Source organism: Gymnodraco acuticeps, unplaced genomic scaffold (genome assembly GCF_902827175.1).
Source record: "Gymnodraco acuticeps unplaced genomic scaffold, fGymAcu1.1, whole genome shotgun sequence".
NCBI classification, from domain to species: domain Eukaryota; kingdom Metazoa; phylum Chordata; class Actinopteri; order Perciformes; family Bathydraconidae; genus Gymnodraco; species Gymnodraco acuticeps.
In genome coordinates this window covers 1082851-1105377 of record NW_022990622.1, presented here as the reverse complement: position 1 = coordinate 1105377, position 22527 = coordinate 1082851, and the positions used below count along the sequence as shown (strand labels likewise).

Here is a 22527-nt window from a genome sequence, read left to right as displayed (position 1 = left end):
CAGCATAATAACCAGACTGTATCTGTCAGGCAGACGGTATCTGTCAGGCAGAAACTTGGGACAAGTAATTTGACTGAAACCTTAAAACTGAACTAACTGACTGCTAGGGTTAACTTTGATTTAAACATTTGTAGAATACTAAGAGCTTTATTGAGTAGGTGTAACTGTATTAAGGGTTAAACTCATAACTTTATAACTTAGGGTTTAATGTAATTGTAAAACCATTGGGCCACTGAAAAGACACAATAGCAACTCAGGAGGGAGCCAGTCTAGATTTCCTTTTGAGGGCCACCAGCTGCAGAGAGTTAACTAATTAAAGGGGCGTGGCCCCACATCTGTGAGAACTCAGCAATCAGGTGTCCATTTTCAGGTAGCACTTTCCTGGAGCGTCAGACAGACGAAGACTGACAAAGACATTAGAGTCCTGAGGGAGTCACGAGGGAGGAAAATCCTACTTTGGTTGAGCTAAGTATCGCTGGTGTTTTACTTTCTTTGGTTGTTTAGCCCCTCATGCTATAATCATGTGTATTTTCTCCATTCCTGTTTATGTGTCTTCTCGCAATTATCACTGGCCCCGTGTATCTCGTAATCGATATAACCGGCCTGCTCTCGTCTATCCCACATGCTCCACTGAGATCCAACATCTAGTTTCAGGCGGCCTGTGGAACTGCCAGTCAGCTGTTCCTAAGGCTGACTTCATCTCTGGCTATGCTTCCCTGCAGTCTCTGGATTTCCTTGCTCTCACTGAGACGTGGATTACTCCATCCAACACATCCACCCCAGCAGCTCTCTCCACAGCATATTCCTTCTCCCATACACCTAGACCCACTGACAGAGGAGGTGGCACTGGTCTCCTGCTCTCTCCCAAATGGAGCTTTTCCCTCTTCAAGCTACCTAACTTCACTCCTTCCACCTTTGAATTCCATGCCGTCACAGTAACCCATCCTATACAATTAACCATTGTTGTTCTCTACCGTCCACCAGGCGCCTTGGGGGACTTCTTGGAGGAATTAGATCATCTCCTCTCACACATCCCTGAAACTGGTCCACCCGCTGTACTTCTCGGAGACTTCAACCTCCAGACAGGGAAGATAGACGAACTAACATCTCTGTTAACCGCCTTTGCTTTCTCACTGTCTCCGTCCCCACCAACTCATAAAGCTGGCTTGATCTCATATTCTCAAGGAACTGCACCAAGGGTGCCGGAAGCGGGGGGGCCAGGGGGCCATTGGCCCCCCCACTTTACGGCCCTGCCCCACATTTTCGCAGCAGCGGATGCCGCGGAACCCTGTACACATCCCGTTTCAATAATTCCCCTCTACTCTAAAGTCGCATCTAAAAAGAACGCCATCTGATCTAGCTGTGTATATTTTGTTATTGTTGATTGTTATATTCAATCTCATTAGCTACAGGCATTTTTGAAGCTTGTAAAGGGAAGAACACAGCTCGCCTCTCACTCGCCACTCTGCTCTTCCACAGCGCCGCTTCCCCTCCCTCCGCTGACATTATGAATGTAAGGCATAGTAATCATAGATAACACCGCAGGGTCCGTTACAGTTTGTTTTCATCTGATTTCAAATAAACAAAGTCTTGGCTTTCAGAATATTAAACTTGTTTCGGCAAATTCAGATGATAAATACAGCTTTGAAGCGTGTAACGGCATAATTACAAGCGGAGAACGGAGTACTTTGACGTCACAGCAAGCATAACAACAGCCGGTGTTTCTCCTGAAAGTTTTCCCCGGGAAACAAACGCAAAAATACACAAACACACACACGTGGTATACACGCACACACTCGCGAGCTCCCCCCAGACCAGTAATCCAAACGAAAATATCTTCCCTCCGTACTACTTTGATCATTTGCTCCGCTAATAATCAATCAGATCGATCCAGAGAAGAGGAAACTTTAGGGCCTTTTTCTCAAAATGATGACTCGGTGACAGTCATTATATAATGTGACATATTTTGCTTAATATAGTACAAAAACAATCCTGATATCATTAGAAAGCTAGGAATCTCCTCTTTCCAACAGTGTATACAACTCAAAATGTGTCTTCGGATCAATGCGACTGATTTCGATGGAGCAGGTCACTTTGCATTAGGTAAAATACAGCAGGCAGACATAATAGGAAGAATATGTACATTTTAATCCAATCAAATAGGACATTGTCACACCATTCAAATGTATCCATGTACATTACAACCAATAACAAAGCTTAGATGTGTTTATTTGTTACGTTGTTTACGTTATGTGTTACATTGTTCAGTGTGTGTCAGCCGTTAACCTAGATAGATAAACTTGCAAACATGTCAGAAGAACCGGCGCCTAAGAAAACAAAATACAGTCAAACTAAGCTGAAATTCAACAACTTGAATGTCACATCCCTGACATCCACAACTCCGGAGCCTGGTCCTTCAACCATAGAACCAGCGCAGCCAGATGAACCCCAGCAGCAGCTCTGCGGCCGCAGAGGCTGTCAAAACCGCCGCCGCCGGCATCGTTGAACCGAAACAGGCTGGTTCCGACTGCATGGAGGTTTGTTGTCGGGACATTGTGACGGGCCAATAAAACCTTATTTGGACAAAGAGAAGGTACTTCAATGCAGAATGGTACAAAAACAGAGTGGTTAATTATTTGCAAAACCACTAAACGAGCCTTCTGTGAAATATGCAGATGTGATGCTGTCAAACGGCTTGTAACTTTCTCCAAATGTGGAGATGACAGCTTTGTAAATACCGAGTTAATAACTGGAACTTTTCACAGAGCTTACTTCAGTCAAACACCAGTCAACATTCAGCTTGTCAAACAAGAGCGTAGCAGGAAAAAAGAAGAGATGGAATGAGCAACTGCGCTGTCATATGTGTGGGCTGGTCTGTATAGTTTAATGTACAGGAAAGGAGTGAGCAGAGGGTTGAGTTGTCCATTCTTGTTCTGTTTCCTCTGACTATCTTCCTCCTGAAGACCCTCTCAGACTTTCATTTGCTCGCGCTACTAAAGAGACACGTTACCATGGAAACCAAACAATGGTGTAGCTGTATTGAAGTCCGAGTGGAAACAGTAACATTTGGTGCGTTATGTTAGAATGAAACAAATCAGATTTAGTCAGAAATAGGGAGAAATGCGGGATAAATATGACCCCGGGAGGAAAACGGGAGTCTCCCGCGAAAATCGTGAGGGTTGGCAAGTAGGCTATGTCACATACACACGCACTTTTTGCCCCCCCCACTTCTGAAATGAATCCGGCGCCGCTGAACTGCACTACTTCTAACCTCTCTGTAAACCCGCTCCACACATCCGATCACTTCTTCATTTCATTCTCTCTACCCCTTTCCAAACATAACAAACTAATCTCTTCTCATCCTGCACCTGTCCGCCGTAACCTTCGTTCCCTCTCCCCCTCTACCTTTGCCTCATCGGTGCTCTCAGCCCTCCCTTCCTCTGACTCGTTCCAACTCCTACCTCCAAACTCTGCTGCAGAAACTCTCCTCTCTACTCTCTCATCCTCTCTGGACTCTCTCTGTCCTCTCACATCTCGGCAGGCTCGTCAGTCCCCTCCTGCTCCCTGGCTAAATGATGCACTGCATGCTAATAGAACCGTCCTTCGGGCAGCAGAGCGGAAATGGTGGAAATCCAAACACCGTGACGACCTCCTAACCTATCAGGCTCTCCTCTCCTCTTTCTCTGCTTCGATCTCTCAGGCAAAAAGCACTTTCTTTCAAGATAAGATCCAATCTTCATATTTTAATCCCAAAAAACTATTTTCCATCTTCTCCTCCCTCCTGGACCCCCCCCCAAAGCCCCTTCCCCCTTCTGTCAAGCGACTTTGTTAACCACTTTGAAAAAAAGGTTGATGATATTCGCTCTTCTTTTTCTGACTCACCTTTACTCACCGCTGGGTCACCAGACCCTCCTTTCACCCACACACTGACCTCCTTTTCCCCTCTCTCTCCAAGTGAGGTTCTTACCCTCATTACCTCTGCCCGCCCTACCACCTGTCCTCTGGACCCTATCCCTTCAAACCTCCTTCAGACTATCGCTCCTGATATTCTACCGTTTCTCACCCATTTCATCAACACTTCTCTAACTTCTGGTCACTTTCCAAACAGTCTCAAGGAGGCAAGAGTAAACCCTCTCCTAAAGAAACCCACTCTCAACCCGTCAGATGTTATAAACTACAGGCCTGTCTCTCTCCTCCCGTTCCTGTCTAAAACACGCGTTGTCTTTAGACAACTCTCCTGCTATCTCCATCAGAACAACCTTCTAGATCAGCACCAGTCTGGTTTCAAGGCAGGTCACTCCACATAAACTGCCCTCCTTGCTGTCACTGAGGAACTGCACACTGCTAAAGCAGCCTCCCTCTCCTCTGTCATCATCCTTTTGGACCTGTCTGCTGCATTCAACACGGTGAATCATCAGATCCTCCTTCGCACTCTCCAAGCACTTGGAGTTTCAGGCTCTGCACTTTCCCTCCTCACCTCATACCTCAAAGACCGCACCTACAGGGTTACTTGGAGAGGGTCCGAGTCCGACCCTTGTCAATTAACTACAGGGGTCCCTCAGGGCTCTGTTCTTGGTCCCCTCCTCTTCTCCTTGTACACAAACTCGCTCGGATCAGTCATTAGCCCGCATGGTTTTTCATACCACTGCTACGCTGACGACACCCAATTTAATTCTGTCCTTTCCCCGCTCAGAGACCCAGGTCGTCGCACGCATTTCTGCTTGTCTAGCTGACATCTCTCAGTGGATGTCTGATCATCACCTCAAGCTCAACCTTGACAAGACTGAACTGCTTTTCCTTCCGGGAAAAGATTGTCCCACTCTTGACCTAACAATCAACATTGGCACCTCTGTTGTTTCCCCGACTCAGACTGCAAGGAATCTGGGTGTGACCCTAGATAACAACCTGTCCTTCACTGCAAACATAGCTGCTACAACCCGCTGCTGCAGATACACGCTTTACAACATCAGGAGGATGCGTCCCCAGCTGACCCAGAAAGCGACGCAGGTTCTGGTCCAGGCTCTCGTCATCTCACGCCTAGACTACTGCAACTCCCTCCTGGCTGGTCTACCTGCATGTGCCATCCGACCTCTGCAGCTCATCCAGAATGCAGCTGCTCGCCTGGTCTTCAACCTTCCTAAATTCTCCCACACCATGCCGCTCCTCCGCTGCCTTCACTGGCTTCCGATAACTGCTAGAATCCACTTCAAGACAATGGTACTTGCGTACCATGCTGCGAATGGATCTGCCCCTTCCTACATCCAGGACATGGTTAAACCGTACACCCCAGCACGTGCACTCCGCTCTGCATCAACCAAACGGCTCACTGCACCCTCGCTGCGAAGGGGACCCAAGTTCCCGTCAGCAAAAACACGTGGGTTTGCTATCCTGTCTCCAAAATGGTGGAATGAGCTCCCCATTGACATCAGGACAGCAGATAGCTTACACACCTTCCGGCGCAGACTGAAAACTCATCTCTTTCGACTCCACTTCGAGCAATAGAACTATTAACAAAGCACTTATATACTAATAAAGGACTGGCTTACCTAAAGCCAGTTGAGTAGCACTTGAAATGTTTTTGCTCTATGAAACCTGATGTACTTATATGATTCTGTTTTCTTCAAGTTTGTATTTTGTTGGTCGAACGCACTTATTGTAAGTCGCTTTGGATAAAAGCGTCAGCCAAATGTAATGTAACATTAAGTGGATATGGCAAGAACATATCCACAGTATTTACTGTATATCTGTAAAGTTCAATGTTCATTGACAATAAATGTTGTTGTTTTTGAATTGTACTTTCTTTATTTGATTGGCAGTCAGTTGTTAATTACATGCAGACCTTGATAAAGCTACAGGCTAATTCAATACTGTATATATCACACTAATTCATAAAGCAACTTAGACATTTTGATGTTCCATACCTTTGCATGGGGAGATTTTCTCTAACTGGACGTCGTTGAATTTTAGTTGAAGACCCCTGTTCTAAACCATCAAAGTGTATCTTAGACCCGATTCCAACTAAGCTGTTAAAATAAGTTTTTCCATGAATTAGCAATTCTTTATTAAATATTATGAATATGTCTTTATTATCAGGCTATGTTCCACAATCATTTAAAGTTGCAGTAATAAAACCTCTTCTTAAAAAGCACAACCTCGATCCAGAGGTTTTAGCCAATTATAGACCTATTTCTAATCTCCCATTCCTCTCAAAGATTCTTGAGAAAGCGGTCGCAAAACAGTTGTGTGATTACTTAAAAAACAATGATGTATTTGAAGATTTTCAGTCTGGCTTTAGAACACATCATAGCACAGAGACAGCTCTGGTTAAAGTCACAAATGACATTCTAATAGCCTCAGACAAGGGACTTTTCTCTATTCTTGTCTTGCTCGATCTCAGTGCTGCATTTGATACTATCGACCATGATATCCTATTGCAAAGACTAGAGCACTTAGCTGGCATACAGGGAACTGCTTTAGTCTGGTTTAGGTCCTATCTATCTGAACGTTCTCAGTTTGTACGTGTCAACGATGAATCTTCCATGCAAACCAAAGTTAGCCATGGAGTGCCACAGGGCTCAGTGCTTGGACCTATTTTGTTCACACTATATATGCTTCCGCTAGGCAATATTATAAGGAATCATTCTGTAAATGTACACTGTTATGCGGATGATACTCAACTATATTTATCCATCAAGCCTGATGAAACCAATCACCTAAATACAATTCAAGACTGCCTCAAGGACTTAAAAACGTGGATGACCTTAAATGTTTTGATGTTAAACACGACCAAAACTGAAGTTATTGTACTCGGCCCAAAGAATCTACGAAACAAACTATCTAAAGATATACTAGTTATGGATGTCACACCTGTGCAATAATCATGCTGTCTAATCAGCATCTTGATATGCCACACCTGTGAGGTGGGATGGATTATCTCGGCAAAGGAGAAGTGCTCACTATCACAGATTTTTTCAGATTTGTGAACAATATTTGAGAGAAATGGTTATTTTGTGTATATAGAAAATGTTTTAGATCTTTGAGTTCATCTCATGAAAAATGTGAGCAAAAACAAAAGTGTTGCATTTATATTTTTGTTCAGTGTATCTCTGGCCCCTCTTGCTCGATTTTGCTGATTGACATCTCTTTCTAACCGTCAGAGCCAATGGAATCGAGGGGAACTCCCACATACTCCTTATTTGGTCATGTGTGTGTGTGAGACTGCCGCATCGCCAAGACCGGAAGCTGCGATAACTCTGGTGGCTACCATTAGCAGCTAACGTTTACTCTCCGATTTGTACATACAAATGGAATTATGGATTATAAATAAAAAAAATTATTACCCAGAAACATTATCAACCTATGGATTAACCGATTCAGCCGCGTTTTTTCTCGTTTTAATGCCATTGAACAAGTATTTTGATCAGATTGACAGCTACGGTGAGACGATCTCCCGTAAAAGCTCCGTAAAGGTACGTGTTGTGATGTCTGTGTTTGCTTCCCCTGTCAAGAGTTCGGATCACTCAGTGATGATATATATATCTAAATAATCTGTGGAAGCTCAGCTTTACTCAGATATCTTGTATGTGCAGCTACGATAAGTAATAAGGGTATCTTTTATCTTGAGTTCTGTGCCAAAGTGCGTCAGCATTTTTCGCTCAGGGCTCATTTAGATGCTTCTTATGAGACTTGTGTTTTGTTTTGGTAAAAATGGTTTGTATCGTCAGTTAGCTGAGATTATTCCTGTTAATCTGGTATAACACATCAATAGGTTCTTAAATATTAAGATTCCCTGAGAAACAGTGTCGTGAAGAAAAAAAAAAAAGTACCCGCCAACGGGGAACTTGGGGCTTAACAGGTTAAAAATCACACTTTTCTGGGATACCCACAATTACCTTACATCAGATGTGTGTTAAGTGTATTACAAACAAGAGACAATTGGTCCCCAAAAGTGACCACAACATGGTGTGTGAAATGTCCCCACTAAGCTGGTTGTATTCAGTGTGTGAGAAAGACGAGGTTAAGGTAGCATTAGTGTACAGTATTTAATGGGTGTGGGGGCTTTCTCTCTGAAGTCTGGTGTTTGTTGACATGCATTTAGATTGAGATTTTTCCTTTTAGAAAATGCATTAGTCTTATTTTATAATATGTAGTGATTGCATGCAATTGCATGGTTGTATTCCCTATATTAAAATGCTTTTCAATCAATCAATCAATGTTTATTTATATAGCCCAATATCACAAATGTTACATTTGTCTCAGTGGACTTCACAGTTTCTTTTATGGTGATATATTTTCAGGCGCCTGTGACTAGAGACTCCAACCCTGATGGTCCCATTGAAAGCGAGAACATTGACACGAGGAATGCTGGGCCATCAAACAAACCCGACATCAACAGAGAGGTACAACCATGTTTACCACTTAGCTTTATACTTAGCATCTTTCTGAATCACTAGCTGTTGCTTCTGTTTTTCTTCAAGCAGATACATGGATGATGAAAGTATATTATGATGAATATCTATTGTGAATAAGTACTGCCGAGCAGTTTTCTCAATTCCCTCTATAAGGCCAATGTTAATATAATATTTAGGACAAACTTTGGGATTTAAACTGACTTTCCTTTTGATTAAAAATCACATTTTTCTGGGATACCTACGACGTCCCCACAACACACCTTACATCAGATCTTGAACAGAAAGTGTGTGTTAAGTGTACTACAACCTAGAGACAATTGGTCCCCAAAAGTGACCACAACATGGTGTGTGAAATGTCCCCACTAAGCTAGTTGTATTCAGTGTGTGAGAAAGACAAGGTTAAAGAGCTTACGAAATGAAGGACAATACTGTTCTTATTACGTTAATATATATACTCTTATTAATGGGAAATCATGTCATTCATGACAATATGCCCGCTGTATTTATAAATCGTGGTTTATTACAACTTTCCATGCTCGCTTCCGATGTTATACAACCGCTCCGAACAAAACACCTTTTGCCGGTTAGTGACGTCACGCACGTCACGAGTAGAACACTTGTTGAATAATACACTACCTATATGGCTGATGTTGGACTCTGGATACAGAATCAAGTGACAGTGAGTCGTCAATAGACTCGGTGCACTTTCAAGAAGAGGAGGATTTTATTGAAGAAGATGCCAGTGTGGTGGAATTAGATCATGCGGGCGAGTCTAACGTGGTGGAACCATATCAGTTTGAGCCACAGTATTCAAGTAGCGGTAGAGATACAGACGGGAGCGAACTAGGGGGGTGATGATCCTGGATTTGGCGGAGATCCGGTGCGGCAACAGAACACAGACTGGTATACATTTGACTTTAATTCATAGAGATTCTCAATAAATAGTAAATCAATAATAATGACTGCTGAAAAAACCAGCTTGGATAAATGTAGATGGTCAGGCTGTTGTAAATTGACCAACCAGTAGATATTAGGCTGGAATGGTTGGCTGGTTTAGAGGGGTTTTGGACACTTTAGCTGGCCAGGATGGCTGGTTTATCCATCTATCACCAGCTTATGTTTAATAATATTAAATATACCCAGCTGGGAGCTTACCAGGATTCCAGGTGATCAGCACACTTTAAATACTGGTATGATTATTAAAGCAAACAGATATTGTTCTAAACTGTATTAAAGTAAACAGGTATTATCTTAAACTGTATTGAAGTGAACATGTATTATTTGGGACTGTTTTAAAGTAATCCTATATATATAAACCTTCTCACTTACACTCAATGACCCAGATACCCTGCTACACACACTTACACCTCTTTCTACCAGCACACACACATATTTCTTTGCTCATCTACACTCACTGACCCAGATATCAGCACACACACACACACACACACACACACACACACACACACACACACACACACACACACACACACACACACACACACACACACACACACACACACACACACACACACACACACACACCTCCTCTCACCAGCACACACACATGTTCTTTTCAAGGTTCTTTCCGGGCCAATATAATCTCAAGCACCAATATATCTGTGTACAATGTTTGATACCAATATATCTGTGTACAATGTTTGATTGTTTGGGAAGGAATAGTTTGTGTGAAATCTTCCTTGGGAAAGTAAAGGAGTTAACCCAGGTGTAAGATCAAAAGTGATTCTGACCTTGTATAGTTCCGAGGCTCTCACGCTCTGTTCAGAAGAAAAATACTTTTTCCTAGAACTCTGATTTGCTGTATTGGGCCCGACCCAAAGTGAATCCAACCAGTAAGAACACCTAGGGGAGTGAGCAACCGACCCAAACTCCTCCCCACGGACTCTCTGATTCGCTTAGGAGTCAAATGGGACGGAAGAGCCGACACACATCTCCGCCCCAAATATGTCCATATATACTGTTGTTTATTCATGCAAAAATGCCCCGTTTCTGACTGGCTGGTCCCGATATCTGTATCGCATGGCAGTAGAGCGGGGAGCCCGGAGTGCTCTGTTACAGGGCACTCTGTATTTCGTATTGTGTTTTTTACCATTAAAATCAGATTATTGTTATAACTTTTATGCCAGTGTTTTGAACTTCTTTTATTAATCTGACCAGGCTCATCTAACGGACGGCGCGGAGCAGAGGTGGGCTTTAAGCCACCGTTACTGTGTTTGCTTCTACATTATTTAAACAAGAGAACATAAATATATTACAAAGATTCATTGTGTCATGTATTCTGGTATCTACCAAAAATAAAGACATTGTATAGTGTTCATAACAGTATTTTAATTTAATAAATAGCTAGTTAATATAATAAAATACACAGTAACAATACAATAATCATACAAATAACAACCAACCTGCAAATCATCCTATACATCAAAATAAATATATTATCTAAAACCGGTGCATTTGATTTAAAATAAAAGTAATACATAGAATTCAATATTTAAATGGTAACAAAAACCGTAACACTATATATGATAAGAAAAAGGCAACAAAGAAGGTGTTTTTGGTTTTTCCTTGTTCATGTCCATAATGTTTCCTGTTGTGTAGCGTCCAGCCTTTCCCAATCTGGCCTGCACTTCTGTCTGTTGAAGCCACTTCTTCAAGCAAACTGAAAATAAATGTACAGATATAAGTACACTGTAAAAAGACAACTTGACATTTAACATTTGGGCTGCTGTGGTTGCCAGAACCGTTAAAGTATAATACATTACAAATTACAGTTGGTTGGCATATACGTTACAGTCAACAATTGCTTATGGTGAATTACAATGGCAAAAACAAAGAGCTAGTGTTGTTAGAAATTAAAATCAATGTTTTGATGGCATAATGTACCTTAAACATACAGTCAGTTTAAATGCCGTCTTATACTGAAAAACCAGAAGTTCTCGCGCACAATGTCTGATGTAAAGCTTTTATTCTGAAAAACCTTCATCTCCGGTTAGCATTTAGCATGTGGCTAATATTCCTTTCCCTATAGAGGTGAATTTCGAAGTGAAATGACATGGAGTGATGCACACCGAAGCCTACTGATTTTAACACTACAACTATAGACGTCGAGATATTAATATTGCTGAATATTAAATGAAGGTACAGTTTATTTGAATATGTTTTTGTTTACAGATGTGGGTAGCATGTGACAACATCCGGAACTACCAGAAACCAAACTGCCGTGAAGTATTTCCTGTATTTTTTAGAGTATTGATTACAGCGTTTAAAATGTGTTAAATGAAAAGTCATGAAAGAGATAAGGCGTGTTTAGATATATATTGAATGTACAATGTCTGAATCCTCTGTTATGCGCAACAACGGACATTAAATACGTGGAGGGCCGGCCCCCAGCAGCGCCAACCAGCCCACAGGGAGGAGCCAGCAGAGGATATTTAACAGCTGGAAAGGTGGTGCTCGCCCTCTTTTCTGCCCTCTGCTCTCTGACTGAACAATATTCTGCTTGTAACATTACCGCGCCTTTTATTAAATTAAAGTACCCATTTGAACCTTCTCAGAGACTCCATTCGTCTCCCTTTTAAAGCTTCTTTCCTGGACGCGAGAATAAGGAACAAAGATAACAGTGTACACGGTGCAGCGGTATTATCTGGGAAATAGAATAATCGGATCAGGATTCGGTATTGGCAGACAATCAATATCAAATGAATCGGATCATTATTAGCATCTGATCACCTTTGTCGACTTGCAGCCTAAATACAAAGATAACTCCACTCCTCTCTTACCTCTAATAAGCCTTGGTAGAACTAGTGTACGAGTCATAGGGTCCAGGACTGACTGAAGACATGTGGAACAGAGTCCCAGACAGGCATGATTCCATGTACAGGAAACTGGAACTTTGAACAGGTGTTTTCATCTTTTCTGCCTGAAGATTCACAAGTTCTTGATCAGGTGTTTGATGTGGGCTGGCATGATCCTTTCTGCAGCAATAAATAAAGAAAACATTTTTAATAATGGTAATGATGGTAACAACAATAATATTAGTATAACTATTTATATAGCACTTACACAATTGAAAAGTGATTCTCACAACAAAAATAAAGAACAAAACAATATCAACAATAAAAAAACAAATTATTATAGGAATGTTAAGAGACAAAGAAATGTTTTTTCAATCATTACAATGCACTGTTGGAAATTATCTTCCAAAGGCTAAATTCAAACTCAATACCACAAATAACTGGGTACCAAAGTGCTTTACCTGATATAACACGTTCCACACGGAGCAGCAACCATCTGGCTGGGCCTTTTGCTGCATATCATCTCCTCCCTCTCTCTCTGGTGTTAGGTTCCAGTAGATTTCTACTATCCAATAAAACAGAAATTCCCCAAAAAATCATATTAAAACAGTTAAAAACAATGTCATGCTTTTGGCATTGAAATGGATTAAAATCTCACCATTTTGCTGGATGTCAGGAAGGCCAGGAAATCATTCCCTTCAAGTCCGCAACCAGTCATAGGAGTTCAAATGCAAAGCCTGAACGATGACAAGAGCGAGAGACTTACATTTTAAAATTATATTTTTAATTCATACCAAAGCAGTGTGTACATACGACATGCAGAGAACAGATCAAATCCCCTGACAGACTCACACACTTTGGTGATGTCCTCATCTGATAATGTTTCATTTTTTTTAGCAGCAAACTAACATTACTCAAAGCATATGTCGGACCCAACTCATTTACAGTATGTTTTGCATCTTCTCAATAATGGTCTGTATAGTTGAGTAGAAAAAACTGTCCCTACAATTTCAGGTAGACAAACACACATTTGTAAGAAAAGTTTACAATGAAGCACAAAACCCCTCTTTGTATTAAGTGAGCTGCCACATAAAGTACAGCTTAACATGCTAACCTTTGGTGAGCTACAGTAAAGCTAACTTCATGTTCAACACAAAACCTTTAACGTGAATTACATTGACGATGTTAAACACAACTTAACTCTCTCTACTTATAAAATAACGTTTAGTTAACTTGCCCTTAAATAACTACATCACGTTTTTCAGTGGAAACACAAACTGCAGAAAACGTTAGCTGCTAACTGTTGTTAGCTAAGACAGCTAGCTGTAACATAGCCTCATGGCAAACTTAAAGGGGACCTATCATGCAAAATGCACCTTTGGACGTCTTTTATACATGAATATGTGTCCCCGGTGTTCCAGGGAACTCACCAAGTGTCAGAAAACACAACCCTCTCTATTTTCCTCCTTCGCCAAATCTCTAAAAAAGGGGCTGAAACGGATCTGAAAAAAACGGATCCAGATTTCAACACTTTCCTACGTCACAAAGAGACGTGCTCCGCTTATTGGTCAACTCTCCACCTATCAGGGGAATGAGCCACGGCCACGTGCATTGCCAAACCTCTCATTCGCATATAGGCTATCGGCAGGCTAAATCAACTCCAGTCACATCTGTGTTTTTGTCTGCTCTTGCCAGGATGTCTAAGCGAGTTAAACTTTGTGCTGTTGTTGGCTGCAAGACTCGAGAAGGGGGACTGCATGCAATACCATCAGTGGAAAAAGAAAATAATCTGTGGCTAGACTTCATTTTCAAGGGACATGTGCCAGAAGACCACGGCAGATTTCTGTTTGTGTGTTCCAAACATTTTACCACGGACATGTTTATGAACTTCTCTCAAGTCCAACACGGATATGCCTCCAAGCTAATGCTAAACCCGGGATCAATACCAACCATCCGGGAGCAGGCCAGTGAGGACACATCCAATTTTGAAGCTGTACGTTTTTATTTAGCGGTGTTTTTCCTGATAAAGCTATCTCTAGCTTGTAGTATGTAGCATGTAGCATGTAGCTTCGCCGTATCAATGTCGCCTCAAACCCAAATAGTAATCGGTTAGGTGTTTATATGTTTTTATAACATTTTATATTGTACGCTCTGCAGTCTTTGCTTTGTCTTTTATTTTAATTATCAGGCATTTGCTAACATGTTCAGACATACTGCCGTAATGGCGATCTGTGTGAAGGCTGTAAAGCCACGCCCTAGCCGATAACACAAGTATTTATTCTCCTATTTATTAGTATTTTGTATCCTATAAAATCATATTGAGTAAGTTATAATAACAAACGTAATCTTCTGTAGGTAAGTGCCGTTTTTTCCAGCGTTATATGTAAAAGCTTTTGTGATTGTAGTCTGTAAGAACGATCAGATCTGTAAGCTAAGCTACGCTTCGCTAATGAGACATGCCGTTTTTTCCAGCGTTATATGTAAAAGCTTTTGTATGTTTACTTGTTTACACACATGAATATAAATGGGGATGTGTTAGGATACAACACTGTGTGTATGTATGTGAGGGGACACACACACCATGAGTAAAACAGAACTAAAGCCCCGTTGGTCTGTTGTTGTTGACGACGAGGCCTTACCTAGCAACAGGCTAATTAGTGGCTAGCACTCATTACAGTCAGTCTACTGAGCTCAGCCCCTCTCCAACACATCATCTGTATTGAGTCAGAAACACAGCATGCACGTTACGGTTCAAAACGAACTCAGATTGGAAAAGGCTAAGCAAAGAGCTTTGCTAAATAGAGAGTTTTAGCCCCCATCTTTTGGGATTTCAGACGATATTTATCCAAATAGTATTTTCTCATCCTGAATACTAAATTGAGATGATTTTGTTTTCTTCTTTACAGGCCAGCACCTCACATGCTACCAGCAGATCACCTGTGATGACAGATTCTGCATGTCAGACTGACCCACCCAAGTACCGTACTGTTCGTCCACAGCTATCCTCGAGGACTCTTGGTTCACATCGAAGTACAGGTTAGAAGCACGTTTTTCAAATGTTCTTTGGATACATCTTGACATTCTGATGTTGTAGCCTTTCATTTGTGTGCTTCTAATTGTTGTAAAATATTTTTGTTTTATCTTTTGTTTTGTTTTTAATGTCAAATACAATTATGTTACAGCTGTCCAGGCTAAAATTCCCTGCAGAAGCGTTGGTGTCGAAACACTTCCGTTGGAAGTGCCAGTGCCCTTTTTAACATCCACCCCCTTAAAGAGACCACCAAAGAGGCCCCGTGTGGATCTTGAAGAGGAATACGAAGATCCATTTGAGGGAAGCTCTTCTTTGGTGATTTCCGAAGGCCAGGATGCAACTTATGATCCAGCAGAATCCATAACAAATGCTACAGAAACAACAGCCATGTCGTAAGTTACTGAAATATCACTATGTGTGAGTTTGTCTATGTATTGTATTTTTTGCTGTATATAATTCAAACATTGATAATAGGGAAACACCAAAGATCTCTAAAGCAACAATCTGTGTGATGGATCTTAACTTCTATTGTTTTGTTTTAGTGGTCAAGAACAAAACCCCCCCCAGACGATCAACACATACATCGTGTATGAGACCTGCCTCATGGAGCTTTTTGAATCATGTCCTGTGTGCAAGCGTGTGTGTGATGTACAAACCAGAAGGATCGGTACATTCATATCAGTGCAGCAGCTGTGCCCCCATTGTCAGTTTACAAGAAACTGGAATAGCCAGCCTGTTCTTGGGAGTACTCCAGTTGGAAACCTGCAGCTATCAGTTGCAACATATGTCAACGGAGCATCTTTCTACAAACTTTCAAAGGTAAATTAACTGCAGAAGATTGTTTTGCCAATGTTTGAAAATGCAAATGTTGTTGTTGAATAAGATAGGACAAGGTAACAATAACAAGAGTGAGAAAAGGTGGGAATAGGGCACTGTTAGGTAACGACCCATGCTAATATGTAAAGATCTTTTGGGAGGGTGGTGTGGAGAAAGAGAAGAGATGTGAAAGGGGCACTGTAGAGTAAGCACCCCTAATGACATGTTCAGCTCTTTCCCTGTTTAAAAAAAGGGCAGCTCATTTGCACTTTCCAGGTTCTCCTCATTGACACATCTACAGGTGATCTTTGAGATTAAAATGTATTCTTGCGGTTTTCTTTCAACCATTAGGTCTTCAAAGCAATGAATATGCAGCTATGCAAATACAACACCTTCCGAAGGCATGCCAGGATGTTCATTGAGCCAGCGATTGTTTCTTACTGGCAAAAATCACAGGAAGGCATGCTACAGAAGCTCCATGCAGAGGAGAAAGTGATAGTTGGTGGTGATATGAGGGCTGACTCTCCAGGTATGTATTTTTTATATAATTCACATTTTACATTTCAGAAAGGGGTTTCACTATGTGTGATTTGTTCAATTAATGGTTCCTGAAAAACATATGCTAAACACTACAAGCAAAAATACAAATTCACCATCCGCAGAGAAAAGTAATTACTGTAAAACATATTTTCACAGGCCACTATGCAAAGTTCGGAAGCTACACTATGATGGACCTGAAGAACAACAAAGTCGTTGACCTCCAGTTGGTTCAGGTAAGTGGGGTGAAATGAAATATCAATGTTTTTTTCTTTAACACTGTTTGCACGTTATATTTAAAATGTGTGTATCAATGGTTATTTGTATGTGTCATAACAGAGCAATGAGGTTGGTGGAAGCTACCACATGGAGTTAAAGGGCCTGAAAAGGAGTCTGGAGTTGTTAAAGGAACGTGGTGTGACTCTGGACTGTATTGTCACGGACAGACATCTGCAAATTCAGAAATTCCTAAGGGAAAGCAGCATCACCCAATTCTTTGATGTGTGGCACATAGAAAAAGGTATTTTTCTTTATATTAATTTCCATGTAAATAAATCGATTGTAAATACAATCATTATTTTATTTAGACACAAACCCGGCTTCCTACAATCACATTAGTATAATAATATTTTGAGTAAACTTGTATGTATATTAACTACATGTTAAATGTATTTATTAGGGATTTCTAAGCAACTGGAGAAGGCTGCAAAAAAGAAGGACTGCGAAAAACTTCGAGGGTGGGTGAAGAGTATAAGAAACCACATATACTGGACTGCAGCAACCTCCACCACCGGGCCTGAGAGAGTGGCCAAATGGTTCCCTAAGTGCCTTCATCCACTGCGCATTGCGCAATACCAATGGATGGCTGCAGGTATGTTATTCATAAACCATATTACATTACTCCTCTATAAATATTTGTAAGGGACAACTATTGAATACAGGATGTTGTCAGACACAATCTATAAAGCATGACAATTCAAATATGACTTTGATTTTCAAATTCTTAGGAACGCCGGCCTTTCACAAGCTGGAGACAATTCTCTCAACCAAGAGGATTTTGAAAGCTGTGGCCAAACTCAGCCCACACCACCAGACTTCATCTTTGGAGTCATTCCATGCCGTCATCCTGCGCTTTGCTCAAAAGAATGTTGTGTTTCCATTTCTTGGAATGTTGTGCAGGTAAAATAAACCATAGTTACTTACTAATTAGTGACAATTTGTACATTCTTTGCTATTATTTACTTTTTTTTTTACTCATGGCGGAAATGAAAGACTGTACCTGGCAGCCCTGCACTACAATGAAAACGCTGAGCGTGCACAAGCCACTACATCCACTGGAAAGCCTCTGTATAAACTGCAGTTCCCAAAGGCCAGGAAGGGAGAATGCAGAGCAAAACCAGTAAAGACTGACCCCACATTCCGTAAGTGTTTAAAATATTTATTATACAACTATTTACAAATATAAAATAAATAAATAAAAAAGAACTTTCAGTTTTGTACATGCATATACTAATGTAAACCACATTTTTTGTTGTGCTTTTTTTTTAACATTGCACAGGCTACGTGGCCAACTTGATGGACCTCATCTTCGACCAAGTCTTTGTGGACCCTGCACCATTCACACAGGAGCTTCTGAAGATACCCATCCCAGAGGACCTGTGTTCCCAATATGAGCGACCTGACAGGGAGGAGGTCATCTCCGGGTATGCTACTCGGTTCAATTTGGCTGCTGTCTGAACCCAACATACACATTTCGCTGATCAGGAAACTCCCTGCGAATCCTGAGGACAACGCAGGCCGGAATCACCACTCTGATCCTGCGTCCAAGGAAGCCCCAGCACCAGCTCACAAAGCTTCTGTAGGCTAGATACCTGTGACGCCTGAAATCATTAAAAAATATATTTAGTGTCATTTATATATAATACAAGTACATTTAGTTTTTTTTTATGGGTTCAAAGAACCGTTCATTTTGACAATAAAGTTCAGAGTTGATATCAAATGTGTCGTGATTATTCATGTTTGGATGGGTAAAGAATATTTTGATTTCAAAAGCTTAAGGTTGTGTGTGGACATTTTTTGTCGTACACTTGGGTGTGTTATGCCATTACTGTGTAATAATATATATATATATATAATAGTACATGTACAATGAAAGATTGCATAAAGCCATATACACCAGTATTTATTTCCATGAACAATATTAGCATTCGTTTTACAATTTCAGTCAAAACAAACAAACCACTCACTGCTCTATTTGCCTCAACTGTAGTCCACCATGTTCAGCTCTGTAAATATTAAATGCATTCTGCAGGGAGAACACATTCAGGCACACAGGCTCCAATCCAGGATGGTCCACCATACAGTTAACAGAGTCTTCAAGTTCCTGCATCCGTCTTGACACCTAGTGTGATAAAGATATATTGAATGACATGTTAAAAATGTATTCTCTAAACAGACAACTTAGTGAAGCTATCACAAATGTTACCTGTGGTATCGCCATGCAGCACACATTCTCCGGTTCAGAAGGCATCGTGGCGCAATTTGCACATGTACACCTGTAGAAAGAAGTCAATAACTGAGCTTTTAAAAACACATGAAACTACACACATTGCTGACAACTGAGGTGTTGTTGGAGTTATACTTTTTATCACCCTAAGTTATTGAACTTTCCAACGGTTGTTGCACGATGTTGGAAGAAAAGGGCTGTAAACTATTAATAAACGCAATGAGGCCATTGTATATATGCTGAAAATATGAATGTCTCCCTTTATAAATTTCTTATTGCTGTTTTTGCGTTACAAACTATAAGTTACAAACTGTACACATTGCATTCTTGCTAATTAGCCAAAATATGAACGGAATAAGTAGCAAGCATCGTAACAGAGTAAAATAAATAGGAACAACAGCTTGTCAACTAACCATTCAGAAACGTCCTGCTGCAACCGAGATGTTTCCACATCCACCAAAACCTCCGCTGCTTCAGGGTCAGTCTCTGGATCAAATTCATAATATGCTTGAACACATGCATTGCTCTCAGATGACATGTTTATTCCACACGTAATCACAGCAAGCATGGTAACATGACTCTCACCGGCGCATGCCCCGCTCTTCTGCAGGGGGGCGTGGTCAGCTGCTGCTCAGAATTTTCAAAGACAGGCTTGGAATAGAGCGAAAATGAGCGAAACGAGGCATGGCTAAAAAATGATCCGTTTGGTATTTTGAAAAATAAAATGTATAAATATACCTTATATAGGTATGGTCATACACTATATCATTTAAATATAGCATGATAGGTCTCCTTTAAGGTTAAGTTAACGTAACGTTGTAAGAAAGCAAAACGAACCTTCGAGAATGCTTTTACTCTCTCTCCTTAGCGGGCATTGTTGATTGTTCGAAACACGATCTCTCGATGTGCTGCCCACACATCGTCGGTTTCATCGACCCCGGGTTATCTGGTCCAGTAAAAGTCCGCCTCGTACGACGCACTTGTTTTGTCCATATACGCAACATTTGATAATTTTTTGGCCACAAAAACATCCCATAACCAGATGTTGAGACGGCCCCACATCCCAATACAACATATCGCTTGCCAATTATTCTTGGCGTCTTATTGCTGTGCATCCTTTGTCATAATATTTGGCCCTTCAATGCATTCAAACGGGACTGAGCTCAGCTGTGTTATACTCATGACGTCACCGCCGGAAATGGCCGAAGTTTATGTTTCCGGCGCAACGAACGATTGTTACTAATTGACAACTTTTGTATGCTGTTATAATCGTGATTTATAAAAAATAGATCAATAATAAAAAAAATCATATGGCACATTTCACAATACAAATGCAACCTCTATCATATAATAAGCCCACTAACAGGTGCTAATAGCATTTCGTAAGCTCTTTAAGGTAGCATTAGTGTACAGTATTTAATGGGTGGGGGGGGGGGCTTTCTCTCTGAAGTCTGGAGTTTGTTCACATGCATTTAGATTTAGATGTGTCCTTTTTTTAAATGCATTAGTCTTATTTTATCATATGTAGTGATTGCATGCAATTGTATGGTTGTATTCTCTATTTTAAAATGCTTTTATGGTGATATATTTTCAGGCGCCTGTGACAAGAGACTCCAACCCTGATGGTCCCATTGAAAGCGAGAACGTGTACACGAGGAATGCTGGGCCATCAAACAAACCCAACATCAACAGAAAGGTACAACCATGTTTACGACTTAGCTTTATACTTTGCATCTTTCTGAATCACTAGCTGTTGCTTCTGTTTTTCTTCAAGCTGATAAATGGATGATGAACACATATATGTTGAATTTATTAGGAATAAAACAAGAAATGCTGTGCCAAATTGAGAAGAAACAGTTATTTCTTACTGGTGTTTTGGTGATTATGTTAAAGTTTCATTTTAAGAGGTTTTAGAGTTCCATCGCAAATAATATAAAGCATTTCCAACCTCACACAATAATTTCACAACAGCCTTATTCTGAGTGTAAAATTCAGTTTCGTACTCTTAAAAAAAAGTGTTTTAACTATAAACTGTTAATTGCAAACAGTATAATGCCTTAAAATATGTTTTCATTATCTACATATTGGAACAGTTTTTCAGAAGCACAATTTGAATACTGTAATCTCTCCTCGATTGAGACGAACTAAAAGCCTGATAGTAAGTTTTCATTTAAGCTGCTTAATTTACTGTATAGGATCTCTCAATATCAGATAGTATTGTCATAATGTTGTGCTCTTATTTGGATTGTGTTTGGTTTAACCTGTTAAGCCCTGAGCCTGTTTTTCAGGTCTCAGGCTCGAAAATGACATTCCCAGAACAAATGACCATATCTTCACTTCTAAAAGGGTTAAATTAATAATCTTTTTTCTGAAAGCAAGGTTACATCTGTGAGTTGGAGTGTCAGAATCTGTGAGTTGGAGTGTCAGAATCAATATGGATGTTTTTATTTTAAAGTAAATTAAGATTGAACATAAAACAATTTAAATGATAGTGTCCATCCAAAATGTAAAGTGGAAAACCACCCTTGAATGATGGGATAGTAGACTAAAAGCTTTAGGAATCCAAACTATAACATATAATAAGTACCCTGTATCAAGACTGATGCAAAACAAGTGAAATTTGACCTTTTTAGAGAGATTTAGAAAAAAAAACACTTTTTGACCGTTAGAGCCAATAGAATCGAGGGGAAGTTCCTAAAATACATCTAAACATTACCCATTGGTGAATGAGTGCTGCACAGCCAGAATGCCAAGGAACCGGAAGCTGCGATACACTCTGGTGGCTACCATTAGCAGCTAATTTAAAATCTCTGATATTTACATAAAAATGGAATTATGGACTATCAATAATTTTTTCAAAGTGACAGACACATTGGATTAACCTATGGATTAACCCTCAGCAGCGTTTTTTCTCGTTTTAATGCCATTGAACACGAATTTTGATCAGAATAACAGCTAAGGTGAGACGATCTCCCGTGTTTGCTCCGTAATGCTACGTGCTGTGTTTTCTTCCCCAGTAGCAAGTTCTGATCGCTCAGTGATGATACTAATACCTATATAATCTGTGGAATCTCAGCCTTAATCTGATATCTTGTATGTGCAGTTACGATAAGTAATAAGGGTATTTTTACCTTGAGTTCTGTGCCAAGTGCGTTAGCATTTTTTCGCTCAGGGGTCATTTAGATGCTTCTTATGAGACTTGTGTTTTGTTTTGGTAAAAATGGTTCGTACTGTCAGTTAGCTGAGTTTCTTCCCGTTAATCTGGTATGACACATTAATAGGTTTTTAAATATTAAGAAGCCCTGAGACACAGTTTCGTGAAAAAAAAACCTGCAGCCCCCTCTACCGGGGGCTCTCGGGCTAAACAGGCCTTGTTTTCTGTGTTCATTTTTAGATAAAGGACACAAATCT

The 22527-nt window shown here is 40.6% G+C and overlaps 1 protein-coding gene across 1 annotated transcript; it reads left to right on the top strand.

Moving 5' to 3' along the window:
• The first annotated feature begins 15039 nt into the window (after window positions 1–15039).
• Window positions 15040–17793, top strand: LOC117554666. The gene is made up of 8 exons (XM_034229138.1): window positions 15040–15262; window positions 15409–15649; window positions 15800–16076; window positions 16425–16602; window positions 16770–16846; window positions 16950–17130; window positions 17290–17481; window positions 17618–17793. Exons 1-8 carry the CDS (start codon window positions 15109–15111, stop codon window positions 17791–17793), a joined length of 1476 nt encoding a protein of 491 aa, XP_034085029.1. The 5' UTR covers window positions 15040–15108.
• Window positions 17794–22527: the final 4734 nt, after the last annotated feature.

Coding starts and splice junctions, on each gene's coding strand:
- LOC117554666 (XM_034229138.1), top strand. CDS start 15,109: ATGATTTTGTTTTCTTCTTTACAGGCCAGCACCTCACATGCTACCAGC. Junction 15,650..15,799: donor ACAGAAACAACAGCCATGTC/GTAAGTTACTGA, acceptor GTTTTGTTTTAG/TGGTCAAGAACAAAACCCCC. Junction 16,603..16,769: donor TATGAGGGCTGACTCTCCAG/GTATGTATTTTT, acceptor ATATTTTCACAG/GCCACTATGCAAAGTTCGGA.